This window comes from Torulaspora delbrueckii, chromosome 2 (genome assembly GCF_000243375.1).
Source record: "Torulaspora delbrueckii CBS 1146 chromosome 2, complete genome".
In the NCBI taxonomy this organism is placed as follows: Eukaryota; Fungi; Ascomycota; class Saccharomycetes; order Saccharomycetales; family Saccharomycetaceae; genus Torulaspora; species Torulaspora delbrueckii.
In genome coordinates this window covers 145,324-164,854 of record NC_016502.1, presented here as the reverse complement: position 1 = coordinate 164,854, position 19,531 = coordinate 145,324, and the positions used below count along the sequence as shown (strand labels likewise).

Here is a 19,531-nt window from a genome sequence, read left to right as displayed (position 1 = left end):
AGAAGGCCCATTAAATTCGTCTCTTGTATAATTCTGACCATACTTTCCATTCTGGAGGAATGGATCGCACAGGATTTTAAAAATGAATACTATTAACAATAAAGATCTTGCGAGTTCTCTTGATAATGAGTCATCGACGAGTCATCGGAGTAGATCGAGTGTAAAACGTCAATTATTATATTTATGATAAAAAAATAGCCATTTTTGCCATTCGCATTGGCAAGGCATAAATCAGGCTAGTAGTCATCATCAAAGACTGAAATTATTAGTCATTGGTGTTTTCACAATGAACTATACTATCGTTGATCGAACCCATAGTCTACGTCAAATGAAATCCCAGGTTAATACCAAAACTCGGGTTTCCATGAAAATTGAAGCTTCTTCACGCTAAACAGCCTCAGCTCTGCAACTAAAACTGATTTGTATCAAACTAACATAGACGATTGACTGGGATTAATTTTCTGTGTTTAGATAAAGAGGAAATCGTCTGAGATTCTATAAAGACGATTTTCATTTGTGGTTTAAAATGACTGGATGTATGCTGGATTTTGTTAATGCATTTCTAAAATCATCTAATTTCTCTGGAGTGAACGATGAGATCAAGGCATTCAAAACATAAAGTCTAGAGAAAATGGCGCCGTAACTAGCCCAACCGAAAGGTCCATCTATGATTCTGTTAATGCTCAAAAAGTGTGTCACTTCATTTCTTTTCAGGTCTAACCACAACTTGAATTGTTTATCATCATATTCAGTTGCCTGTAGGATTTTGACGTACTGCATGTTCTGCTCTAATTCATTTTTGTAAAGATTGTCCTTTTCCAGCTCGAAAAGACTCTTGGTGTTGGATTTAATATCGGAACACAGTGGGTCATTTCCTTCGGTTACAAAGAACTGTTTTATTTGGTTCATTGAGATATCTTGCACATCGTGTATCGAGCAAATTTCAGATACACGCGAACCAAATCGTTCTGCAATAACTGAGGGACTCATATTCTCACCGTCCAAATTATCCGATAGGGAAAGAATGTTATTCAAAAAGGCGGCTGCCATCTCTCTAAGTTCCTCATCATCGTCGCTCAACATTTGATGAATATGGAAAAGAAGCTTTGCTTCATTTCCGATGTTAGGGTATCTGGTCAAACACTTGAAGCATGCGACTCTGTATGCCAAAGGCAAATCCTCACGACCAAAACGAGAAACAATACTCTCTAACGTTCCAGACTCACTAGCAGGTAAGCATTTCCCAATACACTCAATCGCCGTCAGTTGTATATCTTCACTGGAGGGACGCTCGATCAAATTTAGTAACAACTCGATATTGACCTCAGCACTCAAGGCGTCTAGGGCTAGTAAGCTGAGAGAACTGACTGATGACAAGGTGTTCTTTCTGTTAACCAATTTTTCTATCGAGTCGCACAAACCCTTAAAGTTTCCGCTCGATAGGTGGACGTTTTCTGTAAGCCATTGTAGTACAGCTTTTTGAACTTCGTAAAATGGTGAGAGAATGCCTAGTTCACAGATGTCTGGAACGTCCTCTGGGTTTCCAAATTCTAACAAAATTTTGATTGCCGTAGTCAAGCAAAGCTGTCGAGTCCCATCAACAGCATACAGGCTATCTTGCTGCACAAAAAAACTGCCCAAACACTTTAGGAAAGGCTTTTTATCAGCTTTATCAACCGAACTGCCATTTTGCTTCAGAAGGCTCGCCATTAAAGACAGGTAAGCATTCGCGGTAACAAAACATGAGTTCTCGCAAAGAAGCTCATCACTTTGCAGAANNAGCGTATTCACTAATTCATCGGAAAGCTCTGCAGATTTGTCATCGAGTCTGCTATTTATTGCCTCTTTGACTACCAGTAGGTAGCCATGCAGACTGTTTTGATTCATAGGTGACGAATCCTTCAGAATACTCTCTGAAGAACTTAAAGGATCTTCCGCCATTGAAGATAGAACCAGAGCAGATAGTTTTCTGACTTTCCAGTTGGAGCTCTTGAGACATCGTGATATCTCAGTAGTAAAGTCTTTAAGTCCATTATATCCAGGCGTTGGTTTCAAACGCAACAACACACTCAGCACTAAGAATATTGATTCGACCTGAGATGCTTGTTCCGACTTTTCCTCATCCCTTGAGGTGTTGCTCATGGAGGAACGGAGGATATCGAGTAAATTTTCTCGAACGCCCTGGTATCTTGTAAAGAACAATCGTGCACTAACACTCTTCCCTTTCTTTCCAAACAGTCTATTTTGCAGAGATGTGAAGAGCATGATAGAGCAGTTTCTTAGGGCCCAGATCTGAGAGTCAAAATTTCCAAGAGCTAGATCCAGGGCCTGAGCTGCATATTCATCGCAGACATCCGAAAGTTTAGATTCTGTGAAAATGGCCTTAATACAGTTGAATGCATTGACCTGAGGAAGATCAACTTTATCCTGATGCTCGTCTATTTTGGTTGACGCAATCCTAGTTAGAACTTCAAAAGCATGCTTCAAGAGAGGACGTTCATTATTAGTCTCGGTGGCCAAGATAACAGTTAGCAGGGATGGTATACCACCCGAACGTCTAGTGACGTTTTGGGTTTTGATTTCTAGTGATTTAAGAACATCATCCAGCCATTTTTTAAGTAGGCTTGGATTCTCCTTTCGACATCTTAAACAACAAGCAAGGAATGTAGGAGAGATCGACTGGAAAGCACCGCTATGGCGAATACTGAACAGTTGATCTATGAGAAACTCACCGATTTCAATAAGTTGCTCCCCGGAAAGAGGATAAACTTGAATTAAGGTATGCAGCAACGCCGAAGATTCCTTTGTTGTTCTGAATGCGGTACTCAAAATGAGATGGATATCGATGTTTCCATCTGGATACATTAGGTGCAAATCCGTTTCATCAGAATCATGACAGATGACATGTTTGACAGCTTGCCAATTATCGAAGACGATCGCTATGCATTTTTTGACAATTGAATCAACTGAGGTCAAATCGTATTCGTTCTCATGTAAGATCAAATTCAATGAGGTCAAATAGCCATTTATCGATTGATCAATATTCTTTGAGTGATTGCCATTACTCTCATGCACCTTCTGAAGTAGTATTTCCAGTCTGTCGCTGATAAATAATGATTTATCTTGCGATGTACGGTATAGGACATCCTGAAGTACAGCACCTATATCTGAGTATTGATACTCCTTGAGAAAAATCAAGGATCGCTCCTCTATCGCCTTCCAATCAGTGCGCTCCATCACAGTATCTCCGTAACTACTTCCAATGGCCATCAAGAGCGACTTTTTAGCCATTTGTCGAATATCGGGGTAGCTACTTGCCAAACAATCAAACAAAAGTCTTACCATCGACTCGTCAAAAACTTGGATGGAAAATGGATACTCTCTAGCATTTTTGGTATCTATATACCTTTTCGGTATGGAAGCATCGACCCCGCTCTCGACGATTATCTTAAGTAACTTGAATGCTGTATCATTTCTTTGGTATTGTGTACCAGGGCAGATCTGTGATTTTAGAAACTGCAGTAAATATTGGATAAATGTCTTACATTCTTCGAGGTAGGTAAACTTTTCTCTTTGCTCTTTTGGAAATTTGTTAGCCCTCTTCAGGCTCATCGCACTTTTGTTGGAGGCATGAGCAGAATCTCTTATCCGATGGAGGAAATGCTTGAAAGAGCTACAGAAGTAATTTCTGGTCTCAATCTGTGTGTCGACAAAGAATGGGGTCAAATTTTCTTCCACCAAAGTGAACACATAGGGACGAACCGGCTGGGATTTCTTTGTTGATAATGTGAGTAACTCAAATGCAGATAGTTTCAGATTGTCTTGTTTCAGAAAATTGGCTATAATATCTAGAGAAATGAGTCTGTTTTCATGGAATGGTTCCTCTTCAATCCCCAGCTCTTGACCAAGTTTGAAAATACTCAATAGAAGTGGATAATTGGTCGTTTTGATATTTTGAACAAATTTACTAAAGGCAGATTTGGGCATTTGTTTAAACACAGGAGCCAGGACGTAAAGCTCGATGGCCTTCCTCCTTCGAGGTTCCCCCAAGTGGATCATGACAGATTCTTGCCACAAGGCAAGCCAATCTGAAATCGCTGCAGGATTTTTCTTTAGATGGGTATCGAAAATGTTTATCAAGAAACGGGATAAACATCTACCTACTGGATTCGAAAGTGCATCAGACCACATAAGAGACAATGAAGTATCAATGAAATCAGGCTTTTTTTCCAGTATGTGATAAAGATCTAGCTCTCTCGCCAACGCATCAATCAAGTAGTACTGCACCGGCAGGGATGACGGTACCTGCAAAGCCCTATCAAGCCATGAAGTGAAGAGTTTAGTACATTGATCTGGAGGACGTAATTTTCTTATGAGATGTAAGAACTTATTGAACAGATCCTTCAAGGCGTTGATAAATGCAGAATTACCGTCGATCCAAAAATCCAGCACATATTGAAAGATCTTGGTACACTTATCATCTGAAAACTCATCTTTGGCATTGTTAAAGTAGCCGCTAATATCAATTTTCTTTTGAGAGATGACTTGCGTTGTCCTTAGAACCCATATGGAAAAGGTATCAGTTACAAGTAATCTGGAACTATCTGATAAACTCTCACTCTTCTCATTGAAAAAGACAAACAACTTTTGAAAGCAATTGATAAACTCATCTGTTATCTCGTCTTGATTGTCCGGATTGATTCTCGCTGGATTGTTCTCTAGCAAGAATTCTTTTATCGATTGAATATCCTGATGAGCATTCTCATTCATTTCAAATCCCAACTCAATTGCGTTCTATCTTTGTGCTGACTCTCTTTCTCTTCGCATGTAAACTCTTTCAATGTCTGCATTTTGAAAAATTACTATTCACTACAACAGCTATTCTTGATTACTTTACTTGTATAAATTAGAAAGTATACATATATAATTGGGAGGGGAATCTATGCATGTGATGTGGCGGCCGATACGATGCCTAAGCCAAAGCGTTTAAATGTCATCGATGTCGAGCTCATCATCTTCTTCTTCATCTTCACTTTCATCGGCATTACCGAACTCGAAGTTAACATCCTCATCGGATTCGAAACCAAAGTTATCAGTTTCGTTAATCTTGGCGTTTTCAGGCAGTTCACCTTGACTCTTCAATGTTCTAGCTTCATCCAAATTGTACTTGTGCACAACATCACACTGATCATCTTGGAAATCTCTCAAAGATACTAAGATGATATCACCTTGACCCATCCAGACCCTCTTTCTCAACTTACCTCTAATGTGAGCCATTCTCTTAACACCATCGAAACATGTAGCTTCTACTCTACCGTTTCCGAGCATCTTGGTAATTTGAGCATACTCTTGGCCCTCTTCCTTATAATAAAGCTCACGCTTTGGGCCATCACTCTCGTTCTTTCCTCTTCTTCCTTTCTTACCACCCTTGGTATTTTTCTTACCCATGATGAACCTATTTGAAGTGCTTAAGATAGCTTTTGAGCAAAACTTTGATTCAAACTATACAAAGTTGAAACTTTTCACTTATAGCTTCAAGCTGTATCACTTTGAAAACTTTTCAAGGTCGTGAGACGTTATTTCTATGTAAAAAATCTATACAGACTAGTGGGGTCACGTGGAAGAGGTAGTCACTAGCGATGAGAGGTCTTTGTAACCTCTTGGAGCAGGGTGAAAAGCTCGTTGAGACCGTCGATGTGGTCCTTGGCATATGTAGAAGTTATGCCATCGTAGACTACGCTGTAACCGTAACGTAAGGCGCCGCGAGCGACTTCTTCTTTGACCAGTTGGAAAACAGGCTCGATGATGGGTGATGAGGAGCCAGTGACACAAGCGAAATCGACGTGATACTGTGATTTGCCCGTAGTGGAGAAGTAGCCGCCACGAGGGCTTACGGAAGAGCCGATATCATTAGGTGTCACTGGTACGGAGCTGCTGTTGCCGGAGTCTGTTCTACTATTGTAAAATCTCAGTAGGAACTGGGCAGCCGCTAGCGCTAGGTTGCGTTGTTGGACAAATACGATACTTTTGTGCAAGTAGGCGTGGATTCCCTTTTCTTCAAACAGAGTGTTGATATGGGTTATGGCCTCTCCGACAACACTGGCTACACGGTCCTTGTCTTCTGCGTTTTCGGTGTGGAATCTAATCATAGAGTCTGCGATCTTGTAGTAGGAACCAGGTAGTCTCTCCACTTTGTCGTCGAGAATCTTGACCACTTCATTTTTCCAGTCGACCTGTTCGACAATATTGTACCAGTTATTCTTGAGTCTAACGTAGGCACCATTTTCAGCTATTAGACCAATGTTCAGCACACGACTGTACAAACTTTCCAAGGTTGTCTTTGAAAAAGAGTTCATGACGAATACGATGTTCTTGGCACTTAGATCGTTTAAAATAGAGATCATTCTGTGAGTTGGGGGTTCAGAGATCTTGAAGATGAACAAGTGCTTCTTTGAGTTCTTGTAGTCGTTCAAGAAGTGGTCCGCAGATAGGTTGAAAACGGTAGATCTTTCCTTGTTGAATTCCCAGGCGTTGTTGATGTCTTGTAATGAGCGAACGATCCAGTTGTCGGAGTCGTTGTTGATCACGCTCTTTACCATCGTTTTCCAGTGTAACCTCTTCTCCTCTGGTGACATCTCTAGAGCCTCCTTGATAGAGTCAGCGACGCATTGAATATCCCATGGATTGATCAAGATGGCGCCTTCTCTCAAAATTTCGGCACTACCGGTAAATTCAGATAGCAATAGTGGAGCGTGTTTCTCTTCGGAACATGCAATGAATTCATGACAGGTTAAATTCATACCTTCCCTCAATGGATCAACCATAAACATATCTGCCTCAGAACTCAAAGCAATATATTGCTCGTAATCCAAGTCCTGATGCAAAAATACTACTGGTTGAGATGTACTAATGTTTGGAGACAATGAATTGATTCTGTCGACCACAATCATAATGGAACGTTCCAGTTCGGCATCTTGTTGAGTACCGATACATATCTGGATCATGGTAACCTTTTCAATGTATTCAGGGTTCTGTCTCAAAAATCTCTCGTAGGCTAACATCTTCTTCTTCAGGCCTCTGACACGGTCGAACTGATCACGACAAACAATCAACTTTTTGTCATTCCACTTATCCTTAATTAGTTGACGCCATTGCAAGACCTTCTCATGCTTCAATTTTGCGTTTAAGTTGAACAAATCGATACCAACTGGGGTATTGTTAACCTCGACGATCTTACCCTTGTATTTGATTTCATTCTCTATAACATCTGCCATCAATAATTTGTTACAAGTTTGCATAAAATGTCTGGCGTATTCTTTGGTTTGGAAGCCCACAAAATTGGAACCGAGCAGTCCCTTCAAGATCTTCTCTCTTTGAGCAAAGCATCTAAAAACTTCACTACTAGGGAAAGACACATGTAGGAAGAAACCGATCTTTGCTTGCGGCAAAGCATCCCTGACCATTGCAGGTACCAACATCAGATGATAATCGTGAACCCAAACTGTATCGCCAGACTTGTAGGTTTTGATGATTCTTTCCGCAAACAGCTGATTCAGTTGGCGGAAATAGTTCCAAGAGTGATCTTCAAAAGCCTTCGAATTTGGGTTATCTGGGATTTCGTAGTGTAAAGTTGGCCATAGGATCTGCTTGCAGAAATTCTTGTAGGCGCCCTTGAATGTCACATCATCGGTAATGACCGCTTCACAGCCAAACTCCTTTTGTAACTTGTCGCTGATGTGCTCACAAACGTCATTGGGAACTTCATCCGTTGGGATACCGATAGTCCCGACCCACCTCACTTCATCACTAATGATTTTCTCTGCCTTGGCATTAAAGACAGCGTTTCTCAAGGCACCGTTACCTTTGAGGCTAGGCACTATGGTCCATGGTATACGTCCAAATAGCTCGTGCGAACTATGCAACAAAGAGGCTCTCAATTTGGCATTATTAGAATACCCGCCAAACTTTGGAACGTGATATTTCTTCTTGCCTTCGAGCTCCATATCCGAATCAGACCCATTAGTTAGCTCATACTCGGATTCTGTCTCTGAAATACAGCTTTCGCCGTCGTAATCCATGTCCTTAGCGATCTGCGAGTACTTCAAATTTGAAGGACCAGATTTGGCAGACCCGCTATTCATCGATACGGTACGTGGAACCCGTTTCATGGCGGGCAGAGCCGACTGTTGTTGCTGCTTCTTAACCTTGGCGAAATCCACCACCGCAGAGCTAACATCGGGCACAGCTCTAGATTTTGGTGTCACTACGGTACTCGAAGAGACACGATTCAATTTAGGTGGACCATCGAGTTCCGTTTGTGAAGAATTCGCACTATTCAGCACAGATTGATACAACAATGACTTATTAACATTCTTCAAAAGATTAGCGGTCGAGTCCGGATGGGATGCAGTTGGTGCTTCAAGACCTGGGCTTCCAGGAACAGACCCAAATGGTGAACTAACATCGCGATTCGCGAAGAAGTCCTGTGCAGAACCACCCTGTACCGCTTGCGCAGCCGGATTGATGGGCGTCCCAGCCTGAGTGCCCTGAGCGGTCAAACTTTCCATAAATTTCTCTGAACTCAATGGTTTTTCATGCAACAATCCACTTGAAGGAGCAGGGCTAGCTGTTCGAGAACCCCCTCCATCTGTGGGATTCAAAAGCTCCTGCCCGGCACTTGAAGGAGCCCTCTGGCGTCCCAAGCTCTCGCTCGAAGCATTCACTTTAACTAAATTGGCATTCACAAGCCCCTGGCTTTCGTCAACAGGCCCTTCTAACTCAAACTGAGGCTGGTGAGGCAAGAAAAGCGAAGCAATAATGATCGTCATTCTCTATAGCTAACTCGGTTCGTTCGACTACCACCTTGTACTCTTTAATGGACTACCAGAAGCTTATATGGAGATGTTAAGAGTGGTCTTTAACATTGAGACTTTTCCAACCCCCTCGTTTTGCAAGGAGATCAGTTGTTGCGCATTCAGCTAACGACGAACAATGCCCCCCTGGCAGACAGAGTGAGCGACAAAAGACCCACTGAGAGATCTAAATGGTTCCATTCGTTGACGCACATTGTCATGTTAGTGGTCAGGGCCAGATTGAAGATGAGAGAGAGACAAGAAGATGTGTTATGTCGAATTTTAGTGGTGATTGGGCAACGCTTAAGGGCCTTGATGGAGTAGAGAAGTGCTTTGGTATACATCCATGGTATAGTCATTTGTATAGTGTGCATCAGTGCGATAAAAGGTCGCATTACGAATCTGTGCTAGAATGGAGGGTATCTGAAGAGTTCGAACAGCTATTAGCGCAGCTGCCCGCACCCATTGCGCTCGATGAGTATATCGAGCAAGATTTTGAAGAGTCTCAGATTGCTGTGGTAGGCGAGATTGGCTTGGACAAGTTGTTTAGGTTACCGGAGAATGGTTTTTACGTCCAAAACAGCGGTGCGAGGCTCTCACGGGTTAAGGTGAAGATGGCGCACCAGATCGAAGTGTTCCGGCGAATGTGCCAGCTAGCTTGTAAATACAGAAAGCCGGTTTCCCTACATGGTGTCAAGTGTCACGGAGTATTGTTTGAGCAGTGCATACAAGAGTTGCTCCCAACCAAAGAGGTCAAAGTGTGTTTGCACTCATACACCGGATCGTTCCAAACTTTGACAGATTCCTGGTTGCGAAAGTTCCCCCAATCGCGGATCTTCCTTAGCTTATCCCAATACATCAACTTTAAGACAGATGAAACCGGTTTGGAGTTAGTAAAAGCGATACCGAGAAGTTGTCTGCTAACGGAGACAGATTTCCCGATCGATACACAGCCTGCAGACCAGTTAAGAGCTCAATTGCAACATATATGCGAGAAAATATCCCAGGCTTGCGATTTGGATGGTCTTGAAAGTTGTAAAACGCTCATTTACGACAACTACTTGCGATTTATAGCGTAGTATTCTCTGTATATAGGTTTTCTCAGTTAACGGCGGACTAACAAAAACAAGAATCACTATTTTAACTACAACAACACACGTAAGTACAGGATATCATAATGGCCCGTAACGGCAACTCCAATAGCGAGTCTGAGTCCCGAACCAGGGTGTCCAATGTCGGGACCGTCGGAACTACCGCTAGCGCAGCATCCCGTTCCAACGTTAAGCAGAGGCTCACCGCCGCACAACAACAATACCTCAGGGACCTCACCAAGAAGAATATCACGAACAACCACCCAGATCTCACTATGAAGCCGGGCCCTGTAGACTTTGAATCGTACTCGGACGAATTTTTACGTCGTTACAAGGACCATTATGGAATTGATGCCCGGGACAACATGACTCTATCGGGGTACTTGCTTGGGTCCCAGATAGGTTCCAGGACTTACTCATATCGTCAGAATCATTCTGAAACACCCCATTCAAGGATTGCTAAACGGGACCTCGCTTCCCAAGTCAGCAAGCATTTCACCGCACACACAGTCAAAGAGGCCGACTGTATACCGCAGTTCATCTACAAGGTCAAGAACCAAAAAAGAAGGTTCAGAATGGAGTTCAAAGGATAAGAACAGCCCAGCTAGAACGCCCAACTCATCGTATATGATGGTGATGGCTTTATGGTGAAGCTGATCAGCGTCACTCACGACGGGCATGTCCAACTATCCTTAGTTGACTTTCATTATAAAGAACAAGACATTGATCAACTGTTCATGGGTGAACGGGAGGAGGTCAATTAACGGTTTGTTAAACTTGCAAAAGATGGACCAGTCGACGGTGACATTTCTTATTACTATAGTGATTGGTTTCGTGCTTTTAAGATGGTTCACGCAGTCAGATCAGCATCCATCAGCTCAACAACTTGCTGGTGAGAACAGAGCGGGTGAGAGAAATGGTGCTAGAGGCCAGCAGATTGGTGATTCGCCACGTCAGAGGACAGCAAGACAGGTTAGAAGAAACGTGACACCAGATATGATCCAAGTCGTCCAAAGTTTGGCTCCTCATTTGCATGTTGAGCAGATTAGGTATAATTTGGAACAAACAGGGTCTGTTGAAGAGACTGTGGAAAGATTTTTGAGAGGTGACAGTTTCCCTTATCCACCGGGATACCGGGCTTCCCCAACGAATAGGGCTTCGCCAGCAGCTACGCAACAAGAGCATGGAGATCCAAGAAAGAAGAACAATATAAGGCCTGATAACTTGTTAGAGAAATTCAACGTTGATCCTAACGATGATTTGAGCGCGGAAGACTTTAAAGAGTTGGATGTGGAAGGTAGAAAAAAGTTCATGGTGTGGCAGGCGAGAAAGAATATGGAAAAGAGGCTCGAGAATGATGAGAGTTTGAAGAGTTTGCTGAATTGAGTCGTTATTCGACTGTTAATAGTCATTGGCTCACCGAAGAATCGGCTTTATAAAATTAAATACTTGCATGAATTTATTCGATATTGATTAATGTGGGTTGTACCCTGCGTTTATCTTTCTGTTTACCAGATTCTGGTTCACTCTTGGATGTATTTTTCCTCTTGACGGGTAGGAGATTTATTATGCTAGTTTTCGCTGGTGATGTCGATGGTATATCAGTTTTCTCTGATGATCCAATGGATTCTGCGATCTGTGGAGTAATCTTCTCTCCCAGAGTGCTAGGTTGAATTGAGATATATGAGCAGAAACCGTCAGTGGACGAGACCATCAAGAGGCTGCCGTCCTGTTTCCATGCAAGATCTGTGAGTGGGGTATAGTGCAAGTTGCCAATAATTGCTAGGGGCTTTACGGATTCAGTGTCGTATATCAACACTTCATTCGAAGTAGCGACGGCGAAGACCAGCTTGTAAGGCAGCTTGAGATAGCTTTTCGTGTTATCAGAAAGCTTGTAAAAATTCGGATTGAACGAAATGACAGTGGCCGGCTTCTTCAAAAAGGGGAGGCACATTATAGGTTTGTTTAAATTGTTCTTTATCGCTGCTCGAGTGTATAGGTAGACCGCATTGTTCAGCTCCGGTAAACTATTGCTCTCTACACCAGTATCACTCTTCAAAATACCAGCTGGAATGCAAATAAGGCTCCCACAGGGAGATATAGCAGGTCTTCTAAAAAAAGAGGGTAGTGTTTCGTTGTGAAATAAAAATGATAACTTGGTATTGCTCAAATTTAACTGATCAGTCTCTTTATGTCGTTGCGGCAGTTCGCACTTCATGATCTTATTCTTAAGCTTTAGTTGTAATTTGCTCTCTGCATCCTGATCTCGTATTATCTCATAGACATTCACTGCTCTATCTGCAGACTGGGACAGAATAAGTTGATCGAGCGGGTCCCATGCGACACCCTGAGTATAATGATTATGGTCTGTCATATGCGCTACACACTCGCCTGTGGCTACGTGAAACACTCGGATAGCGTTATCCATAGAGCCGGTGACAATATAGTCGTCCTTTGGCGACCATGCCATATCATATACCTCGTAAGCTCCAATTCCACTACCGTTGGAGCGTAATCTCTTCCAAACACTCCAAGTCTCGTTGAACTCTTCGAATTCTGCATCAGAAACACCAAACTGTTTCTCTTTGGTCTCATTGATCTTCCAAAGAAGCAATTGTCCATCATCCCCAGCAGTAGCAAGTGTGTCACCACGATGATTGAATCTTACCACATTAACAGCTTGCTCATGTTGTGTCAAGGAAGACAAGTAATCAATTGTATCTATCTTGGTCTTTGAGGGTTCGTCGAAATTCAATTGCCAAGCACGTATTCTATTGTCACCTCCAGCTGTGAACAGTCTAGGCTTTCCCTCTTGATTTGGCTGGAAGCAAAGACTGTAGATAGGCTGCGATTCATGCCAGTATATTTGCAAATTGGAAGCCTCCATTCTTAACCGACCTCTTGGTGTTCTTGTGAGCTCATCTAGACTTACGCGTCTCTTTTCAGGATGACGGAAGATCGCCTACTTAATTTTTCAACCAAGAATGAAAGCATAAAAAGTATAGCACTAAGATTTGATGCCAGTGGCCAATCCAACGGTTTACCTTGTCTGCTTGTTCCATTGCACGCATTCACATATTAAAACTCAATAGATATTTACAGTTTTATTCTTACACGTTCAAGGCCGACGGTCAAAACGTTATAAATGGAATACCTACCACTTGTCAACAAACGCATGCAACAGTACTTTAGCATGATGTTTTCAGCTACGTCGAAATCCCTGTCGAACACGTTTTACTCTTCTTGACGTAGCTTCGAGTACAATTGGTTTCAGTTAAATGAGAAAACGAAACTTCTCAGAAATGGCCTATTCTATACCCTCTTTGATGACCCGCAAATGTCGGGCACAGGAGTAACGAGATGCTCCGATGCTGAGTGTTTCAGTTAGTTGTTTCACTGATTAAGCTCAAACATATCTGCTTTTACTCAATGACTCTGAACATTACTTAATTCCGTCAAACTACCTGTTGATTTATGGTTTATGCTATAAGATTCACCATCATGACGCAAAAACTGATAATAACGACCAATGGCGCTTATATTGAAGTGAATTCGCTATGTAGTTGAAACGTTCATGGTGACTCAAGCCCTCAAGCGTTTAAAATGAAAAAAATTGAAGTCTTCGGTTTATTTGAAATTTATCAACACTCTTCAAATCATTTCAAATCATTTCATCATTTGATATCTTCAACTCAATCACCAATTGAGCTTTATAGTCATGCTTCCTGATACTATGCGTTTTTCTATCGTCAGCAGACGAAGCAGGATCGCGTAAAATATTGGGATGGCTTCAGCACATATGTCAAATTCCTGATGGACTACTCCCATGGTCTGGCAGAGCCGTAATTGTGCTAATATAAATCGAAAAGGAACTCATGTTCATTTGTAGCTCAATTCATTAGATCCAACGATGAATTGAGCCGAACTTTACTTGTTTCTTTCACAATCGACAAAATTTCAATCAGTAGTTGTAAGACGCGCAAAATGGCCAAGCACGGTCTTCAACTTGATAGGCCTATCTAGGGAGACCCATCTGAGAGAGTTCAACTCTGTGCGACCCTTGGGCAAAGTTGTTTCCGTGGATATAGCCATCAAGGTTGTTGGAGAGGGCGAGACGTATCTGTTACTGTCTGATGCCTCTACTTTGTAGTATATTTCTAGGGTGCGACGATACTTTTCAGACGTCCGGTAACCGATTTCAATGACGTTGAATTTGATGGCACAATTACCTTGCAAGTTTTGCTGTGAGTGGAATCTGTCACAGATTTCTTTAGTACTGGAAGGTGATTTCATGACTTGTGGATTGTTGTTTGACCAGATTCGAGCAATCTCGTCATTGGTGTCTGCTGCAAGCGGTATATACATCGGATAATGTGGTAACAAAGACATTTTATATTTCTTCTTGAAGAATCGAAACGTCCAATTGATCAATGTGCGGTATGTAGTTCTGTCCACGATAAAACCACATGTCGGTGGTGTCCAGACCAAGGAGTTAGCCATATGATATCTTTCAAAAATTTCCTTTACCAGTCGGCATTCATCAGAGACCTCAAGCATTTTGAATTGTGGCTGAACATGAACCACCTGCGAGTTGCTAAAGGCTCTCTCGAAGACTTTAATCTGCTGCGGGCGATCATCATAAATGATCAGCTCGTTTAATGAAGGATAATGGTCCAAGAAATCTGTAATCAGCGAAATCTTGTATTCGGCAGTACTACTGCCGCAGTTTGCCCTTTTCAAACATACGGCATTGAATGTTAGATCGTCAAGTTCCAGAAACATCTTACTGAACATCGATGCAAAGTAAACTTCTTTTCTTCCAGTAAGAACAATTGAAATTGCTTGAGGATCCTGTTCCGATTTCCTGGCCAATTCAAGCATATCTATGTTCCAATACTTTGCCCGTTCTTCCTCACTGGAATTGATCATATTGGTAAATGATTGTTCCAAAAAACATGGTTCTGACCACCAGCCCCCATTAAGCAAGCTGGAAGAGTTGTAAAGTCGGTCATACAGCTTCTTAGTGTATAGCTGTTTATTAGGATGCGGACTGCAATACAAAGTATTGTCAAAATCATACACATGGAGCTTCTTTAAACTCTCTATCGGTACTTTTGGTACATTCAAGAGATCGGGACAACTATTCCACTTATGAAGCGGACCGTGATCAGCCATTTCCATCAATGGTTCCCTTATGAAATTGGCAGTGTTCTCTACCTATTCACCGCGGCGCTATGAGGTAAACAATTCGCGTTGGTATGCCTTGAAACTTTTGATGGATGTATGTGGCAGACCATTCTTTCAATTGAAAAGCTGCCACGGAAGATCTTCGGGGAAATAGTTTCTCCGAAGGGTGTTCCAGAAGCTGAGGGGCAAGCCTCGAGAACACAGAACGTGTCGAAGAGTATCTACGAGCTGTTCTAGGAAAATGCGGCACGGAAGCGGAATAACCTCCAGCCAGATCAGGGAAGAAGTTTTTCCGAGAAAAGATTTCAGATGAGACATCGATATAACTGAGATGCCCAGAAATAAATAAAGTAGTAGACAAAGGACAAGTAAAAAGGAGCCTGCCAGCCCGGTAAACGTTACCTTGAGAGGTGAGCAAGCAAGAAGTATCAGCAATTGGTAGAAAGAGGAGGTAAAAAAATGGCTGACTCGACTTCGGAGGGAACGGCGACGCAGCAGTTAGTCACTGCGATCGTCAGTAACTTGACGCTCTTTGGTATCTTTATGACCATTTTTTTGGTTTTAAGAATCAAGCTGAAGAGAATGTACGAACCAAAATCCTCATTTGACCTGATCAATGATGAGAAGAAGCCTGAACCTTTACCAAAAGGTCTTTGGCAATGGTTCTTGCCTTTACTGAAGAAATCTGATAATTTCATATTGCAGCAGGCTGGTTTGGACGGGTATTTTTTTTTACGGTATCTGTTCATCATTTGTGCATACTGTGTTTTGTCTATGACTTACATTTTCCCAATCCTATTTGCTGTCAATGCCAGTAACGGTAATCATCAGGATGGTGTTGATCAATTGGCTTTTCAAAATGTTAAGCATCCCGGTCGTTACTATGCGCATATTTTCTGCGGCTGGGTTTTTTATTGGATGTTCATGTTTGTCATTTACAGAGAGCTTACCTATTACAATTCCCTCAGAGAGGTCGTTTTGTCTTCACCTCGTTATGGTAAAAAACTGTCTTCAAGAACGGTGCTTTTCCAAACAGTGCCTGAGCAGTATTTGAGTGAACATGAATTTGCTAAGCTTTTCGATGGTGTCAAGAGAGTTTGGATTACAAGAGGTGGTCACAATGAATTGGCAAAAAAAGTCGAGACAAGGGACGCCATGGTTGCAAAGTTAGAGAATGCATTGAGCTCGTACATTAGAAATGCTGTGGGAAAGATTAAGAAGATTAAGAAGAAGGACCCAGACGCTGAGATCTCCTCGGATATCACTCAGTATGTGGCAGACAAGAAAAGACCAACACATAAATTGAAGCCAATCATCGGTGAAAAGGTCGATACCATTTCATACCTTAAAGAAAAGATCCCAGAGATTGACAAGGAAGTCAAACTTTTACAAGCAAACTATATCAACGGTTCCCCTTTCAATTCAGTGTTCGTCGAATTTGAATCCCAATATCAGGCCCAAGTTGCATTGCAGACAGTTACCCATCATTCTCCATTATCTATGAGGCCTTCTACCTTGGGGATCGAACCAGGACATATCATATGGCTCAACATGCGTATGTTCTGGTTCGAGAGAATCGGTAGAAATGTGATGGCTGTTGCCGCCATTGCCGCATTGTGTTGTTTCTGGGCAATCCCTGTGGCCTTTGTTGGTATGGTCTCAAGTATTACCTATTTGACTAACAAGCTCCCTTGGCTCAAATTTATTTATAAATTGCCTGATCCGCTGCTTGGTCTACTTACGTCCTTGTCACCAACAATTGCATTGGCATGGTTAATGTCGTTTCTGCCCACTTTTATAAGGCTGATGGCAAGACTAAACGGAGCTTCATCTCTAGAGGCCGTGGAGTATTTTACACAGCAGGCTTTCTTCGCATTCCAAATTATTCAAGTTTTCTTCGTCACCACTTTGTCATCTGCCATCACATCAACGGCTACACAAATTGCAGAGCAACCTACTAAAGCCATGTCACTCTTGGCTTCCAATTTGCCAAAATCCTCGAATTTCTTCATCTCATACATTCTTTTGACTGGTATGTCAGTATCATCAGGTTCATTGGCTCAAGTTATTCCTCTATTTTTCCATTACGTCTTCGGATACTTGCTTGATAAGACTCCAAGGAAGATGTGGAATCGTTTCACTGACCTGGATGCTCCTGGATGGGGAACAGTTTTTCCAGTTTACACCAATCTGGCAGTCATTGTCTTTTCATATGCAATCATCTCGCCTATAATCTTACTCTTTGCTGCGGTTGGTTTCTTCCTGCTTTACTTCGCTTACCTTTACATCTTGACCTACATTCAAAAGGAGGCACCAGATATGAGAGGAATGTGCTACCCTAGAGCCTTGTTCCAAACAATCGTGGGTATCTACATTGGACAAGTCTGTCTACTTGGGTTGTTTGCAGTCGGCACAGGTTGGGGCCCTATTGTTCTGCAAGTTGTTGCTTTAGTGGTCACAGTTTTCGTTCACCTGAATCTAAACAAAGCTTTTGACCATTTGATGAAATATGTTCCCGTAGATTCTATGAAGCCATTAGATGGTAAATCGGATACGCCTTCCTTCAAGAATATTTATGGCGATACAATGGAAGAAGATGATATTAAGGAGTTACCTCAATTCCCAATCAAAAAGTTTGAGCCTAGAAACTCTGCGCGTCTCAATTCTGATAAAATGTCAAGCTTGCTAAGTGAACAAACTATTGAGTACAACAACAACGTGAAGTATAATGAGGCCTCCGAAAATACTATCACATGGGTCCCGTTGTTGGCAGATGGAACAAGACAAACTCTTCCTCATGCACCCTTCTATAAGAGGTTTTTTCTACCTCACATTTACTGCTCTTTTCAGGCCGTGAAAGCCAAATTGCCAGAGATATATGGTCTTCCAAATCCAGATGAGTTGACATCCGAGGATGATATTGCTAACGCCTACGATTATCCTTACGTGCATGCCCCATGTCCCAATATCTGGTTGGCCAGAGATCCTTACGGATTCTCCACTTATCAAGTAAAAGAATTAAACTCAGTCGTTGAAATCTCTGATGCAAACGCCGTCATTAACGAAGAAGGTCAAATTGGATGGTATATTGGTCCCCCAACAGGTGAAGAACCTGTAGATGAATCGAAGGATTCTAAAGACCCATTCGCCGATAATCAGGCAACATAAATATTCGTATTTGTAAAATAAAACATAGAGTAATTAGAGAAAAATAAGTATAACTAACTATAAGCTTTTTTCATATAATTATTTTCTTGACCGCTACAGACCCAACACGCCAATATTTCATTCTGCGGATTGGTTAGATGAATGTTTTAGACAGAGATTTAAGATTCATAAAAATAAGAGCTAAGGTTCGTAGCTGTATGTCTCAATTCCCTGGATGTTTTTATCCAGCGCCCTGAAAGTTAACTGCAGAACAATGCCTTTGACTAGGCTTCTTGAGATAAGTTCGATCCTTAATGCAAAGAGACAATTTTCCTCCATACAGCAGGGGAATAAATTTACGAGGGATTACAAGCAATATCTTCAACTGTCCAATGGAGAGGTTGGATCATACTTTCATGATGTTCCGCTAAAGCTAGATAGGTCTTGCAAAACCGTGAACATGATAGTGGAAGTTCCCCGCTGGTCTAATGCAAAGTTTGAAATCTCCAAAGAACTGGACTACAATCCCATCGTTCAGGACACAAAGAAGGGGAAAGTTCGGTTCGTTCACAATATTTTTCCTTACCACGGTTACATTCATAACTACGGAGCATTACCGCAGACCTGGGAGGACCCCAATCAGACCAGCGTTGGGTCTTTGAAAGGCGATAACGATCCTCTTGACTGCTGCGAGATCGGTTCAGATGTTCTCGAGACAGGTAGCGTCCTTGAGGTCAAAATCTTGGGATCACTAGCACTCATCGATGATGGCGAGTTGGACTGGAAAGTGATAGCAATTAACGTGAATGATCCACTGGCCACAGAGATTAATAACTTGAATGACGTTGAGGATAAACTACCAGGTATTCTAAACGCCACGAGAGAATGGTTTAGAAATTACAAGATCCCTGCGGGCAAACCACCTAACGAATTCGCGTTTGATGGCGCTTATAAAGACGTTCACGAAACCATTGATACGATTCAAGAGTGCAACGACGCCTGGAAGTCGCTGATCAGTTCAAAACAGGTCGATGGCGCTCCCTCCACCAAAAGAGCTGGTGAAGGAGTCAAAATAAAGCCCGACATTAAACCTGCTCAGGAGATTCCGGCAGAAGTTCACAAATGGAGCTACGTAGAAGCTAGGCTTGACAATTGCTCCTAATGTCGGTAAATTAATTAGTCTTTGTATATTTTTACCCTGTGTTAACGCCTAAGTAAGAAAAAATTTGATGGTAAATAACCGAAAAGGCGGCG

At 42.1% G+C, this 19,531-nt stretch overlaps 10 protein-coding genes across 10 annotated transcripts; 5 read left to right on the top strand and 5 right to left on the bottom strand.

Annotated features, from left to right (window-relative positions):
- Positions 1–510: 510 nt before the first annotated feature.
- On the bottom strand, positions 511–4,770 carry TRM732 (tRNA methylation protein TRM732; the record flags this gene model as incomplete). Its single annotated transcript, XM_003679378.1, has 1 exon — positions 511–4,770. One exon carries the CDS (start codon positions 4,768–4,770, stop codon positions 511–513), a length of 4,260 nt encoding a protein of 1,419 aa, XP_003679426.1.
- A 216-nt stretch (positions 4,771–4,986) lies between these two features.
- On the bottom strand, positions 4,987–5,448 carry TIF11 (translation initiation complex factor eIF1A; the record flags this gene model as incomplete). The annotated part of the gene is made up of 1 exon (XM_003679377.1): positions 4,987–5,448. The coding sequence occupies one exon, from the start codon at positions 5,446–5,448 to the stop codon at positions 4,987–4,989; it is 462 nt and encodes a 153-aa protein (XP_003679425.1).
- Positions 5,449–5,633: 185 nt separating this feature from the next.
- TPS3 (trehalose 6-phosphate synthase/phosphatase complex subunit) lies at positions 5,634–8,828 on the bottom strand (the record flags this gene model as incomplete). Its single annotated transcript, XM_003679376.1, has 1 exon — positions 5,634–8,828. The coding sequence occupies one exon, from the start codon at positions 8,826–8,828 to the stop codon at positions 5,634–5,636; it is 3,195 nt and encodes a 1,064-aa protein (XP_003679424.1).
- Positions 8,829–9,043: 215 nt separating this feature from the next.
- Positions 9,044–9,931, top strand: TDEL0B00830 (putative endodeoxyribonuclease; the record flags this gene model as incomplete). Its single annotated transcript, XM_003679375.1, has 1 exon — positions 9,044–9,931. The coding sequence occupies one exon, from the start codon at positions 9,044–9,046 to the stop codon at positions 9,929–9,931; it is 888 nt and encodes a 295-aa protein (XP_003679423.1).
- Positions 9,932–10,029: 98 nt separating this feature from the next.
- Positions 10,030–10,536, top strand: SAP30 (Sap30p; the record flags this gene model as incomplete). Its single annotated transcript, XM_003679374.1, has 1 exon — positions 10,030–10,536. One exon carries the CDS (start codon positions 10,030–10,032, stop codon positions 10,534–10,536), a length of 507 nt encoding a protein of 168 aa, XP_003679422.1.
- Positions 10,537–10,729: 193 nt separating this feature from the next.
- CUE1 (Cue1p) lies at positions 10,730–11,329 on the top strand (the record flags this gene model as incomplete). The annotated part of the gene is made up of 1 exon (XM_003679373.1): positions 10,730–11,329. The coding sequence occupies one exon, from the start codon at positions 10,730–10,732 to the stop codon at positions 11,327–11,329; it is 600 nt and encodes a 199-aa protein (XP_003679421.1).
- A 73-nt stretch (positions 11,330–11,402) lies between these two features.
- On the bottom strand, positions 11,403–12,830 carry CAC2 (Cac2p; the record flags this gene model as incomplete). Its single annotated transcript, XM_003679372.1, has 1 exon — positions 11,403–12,830. The coding sequence occupies one exon, from the start codon at positions 12,828–12,830 to the stop codon at positions 11,403–11,405; it is 1,428 nt and encodes a 475-aa protein (XP_003679420.1).
- A 1,070-nt stretch (positions 12,831–13,900) lies between these two features.
- On the bottom strand, positions 13,901–15,124 carry TDEL0B00790 (uncharacterized protein; the record flags this gene model as incomplete). The annotated part of the gene is made up of 1 exon (XM_003679371.1): positions 13,901–15,124. The coding sequence occupies one exon, from the start codon at positions 15,122–15,124 to the stop codon at positions 13,901–13,903; it is 1,224 nt and encodes a 407-aa protein (XP_003679419.1).
- Positions 15,125–15,589: 465 nt separating this feature from the next.
- RSN1 (Rsn1p) lies at positions 15,590–18,298 on the top strand (the record flags this gene model as incomplete). The annotated part of the gene is made up of 1 exon (XM_003679370.1): positions 15,590–18,298. One exon carries the CDS (start codon positions 15,590–15,592, stop codon positions 18,296–18,298), a length of 2,709 nt encoding a protein of 902 aa, XP_003679418.1.
- A 214-nt stretch (positions 18,299–18,512) lies between these two features.
- Positions 18,513–19,439, top strand: PPA2 (inorganic diphosphatase PPA2; the record flags this gene model as incomplete). The annotated part of the gene is made up of 1 exon (XM_003679369.1): positions 18,513–19,439. One exon carries the CDS (start codon positions 18,513–18,515, stop codon positions 19,437–19,439), a length of 927 nt encoding a protein of 308 aa, XP_003679417.1.
- Between the last annotated feature and the right edge of the window lie 92 nt (positions 19,440–19,531).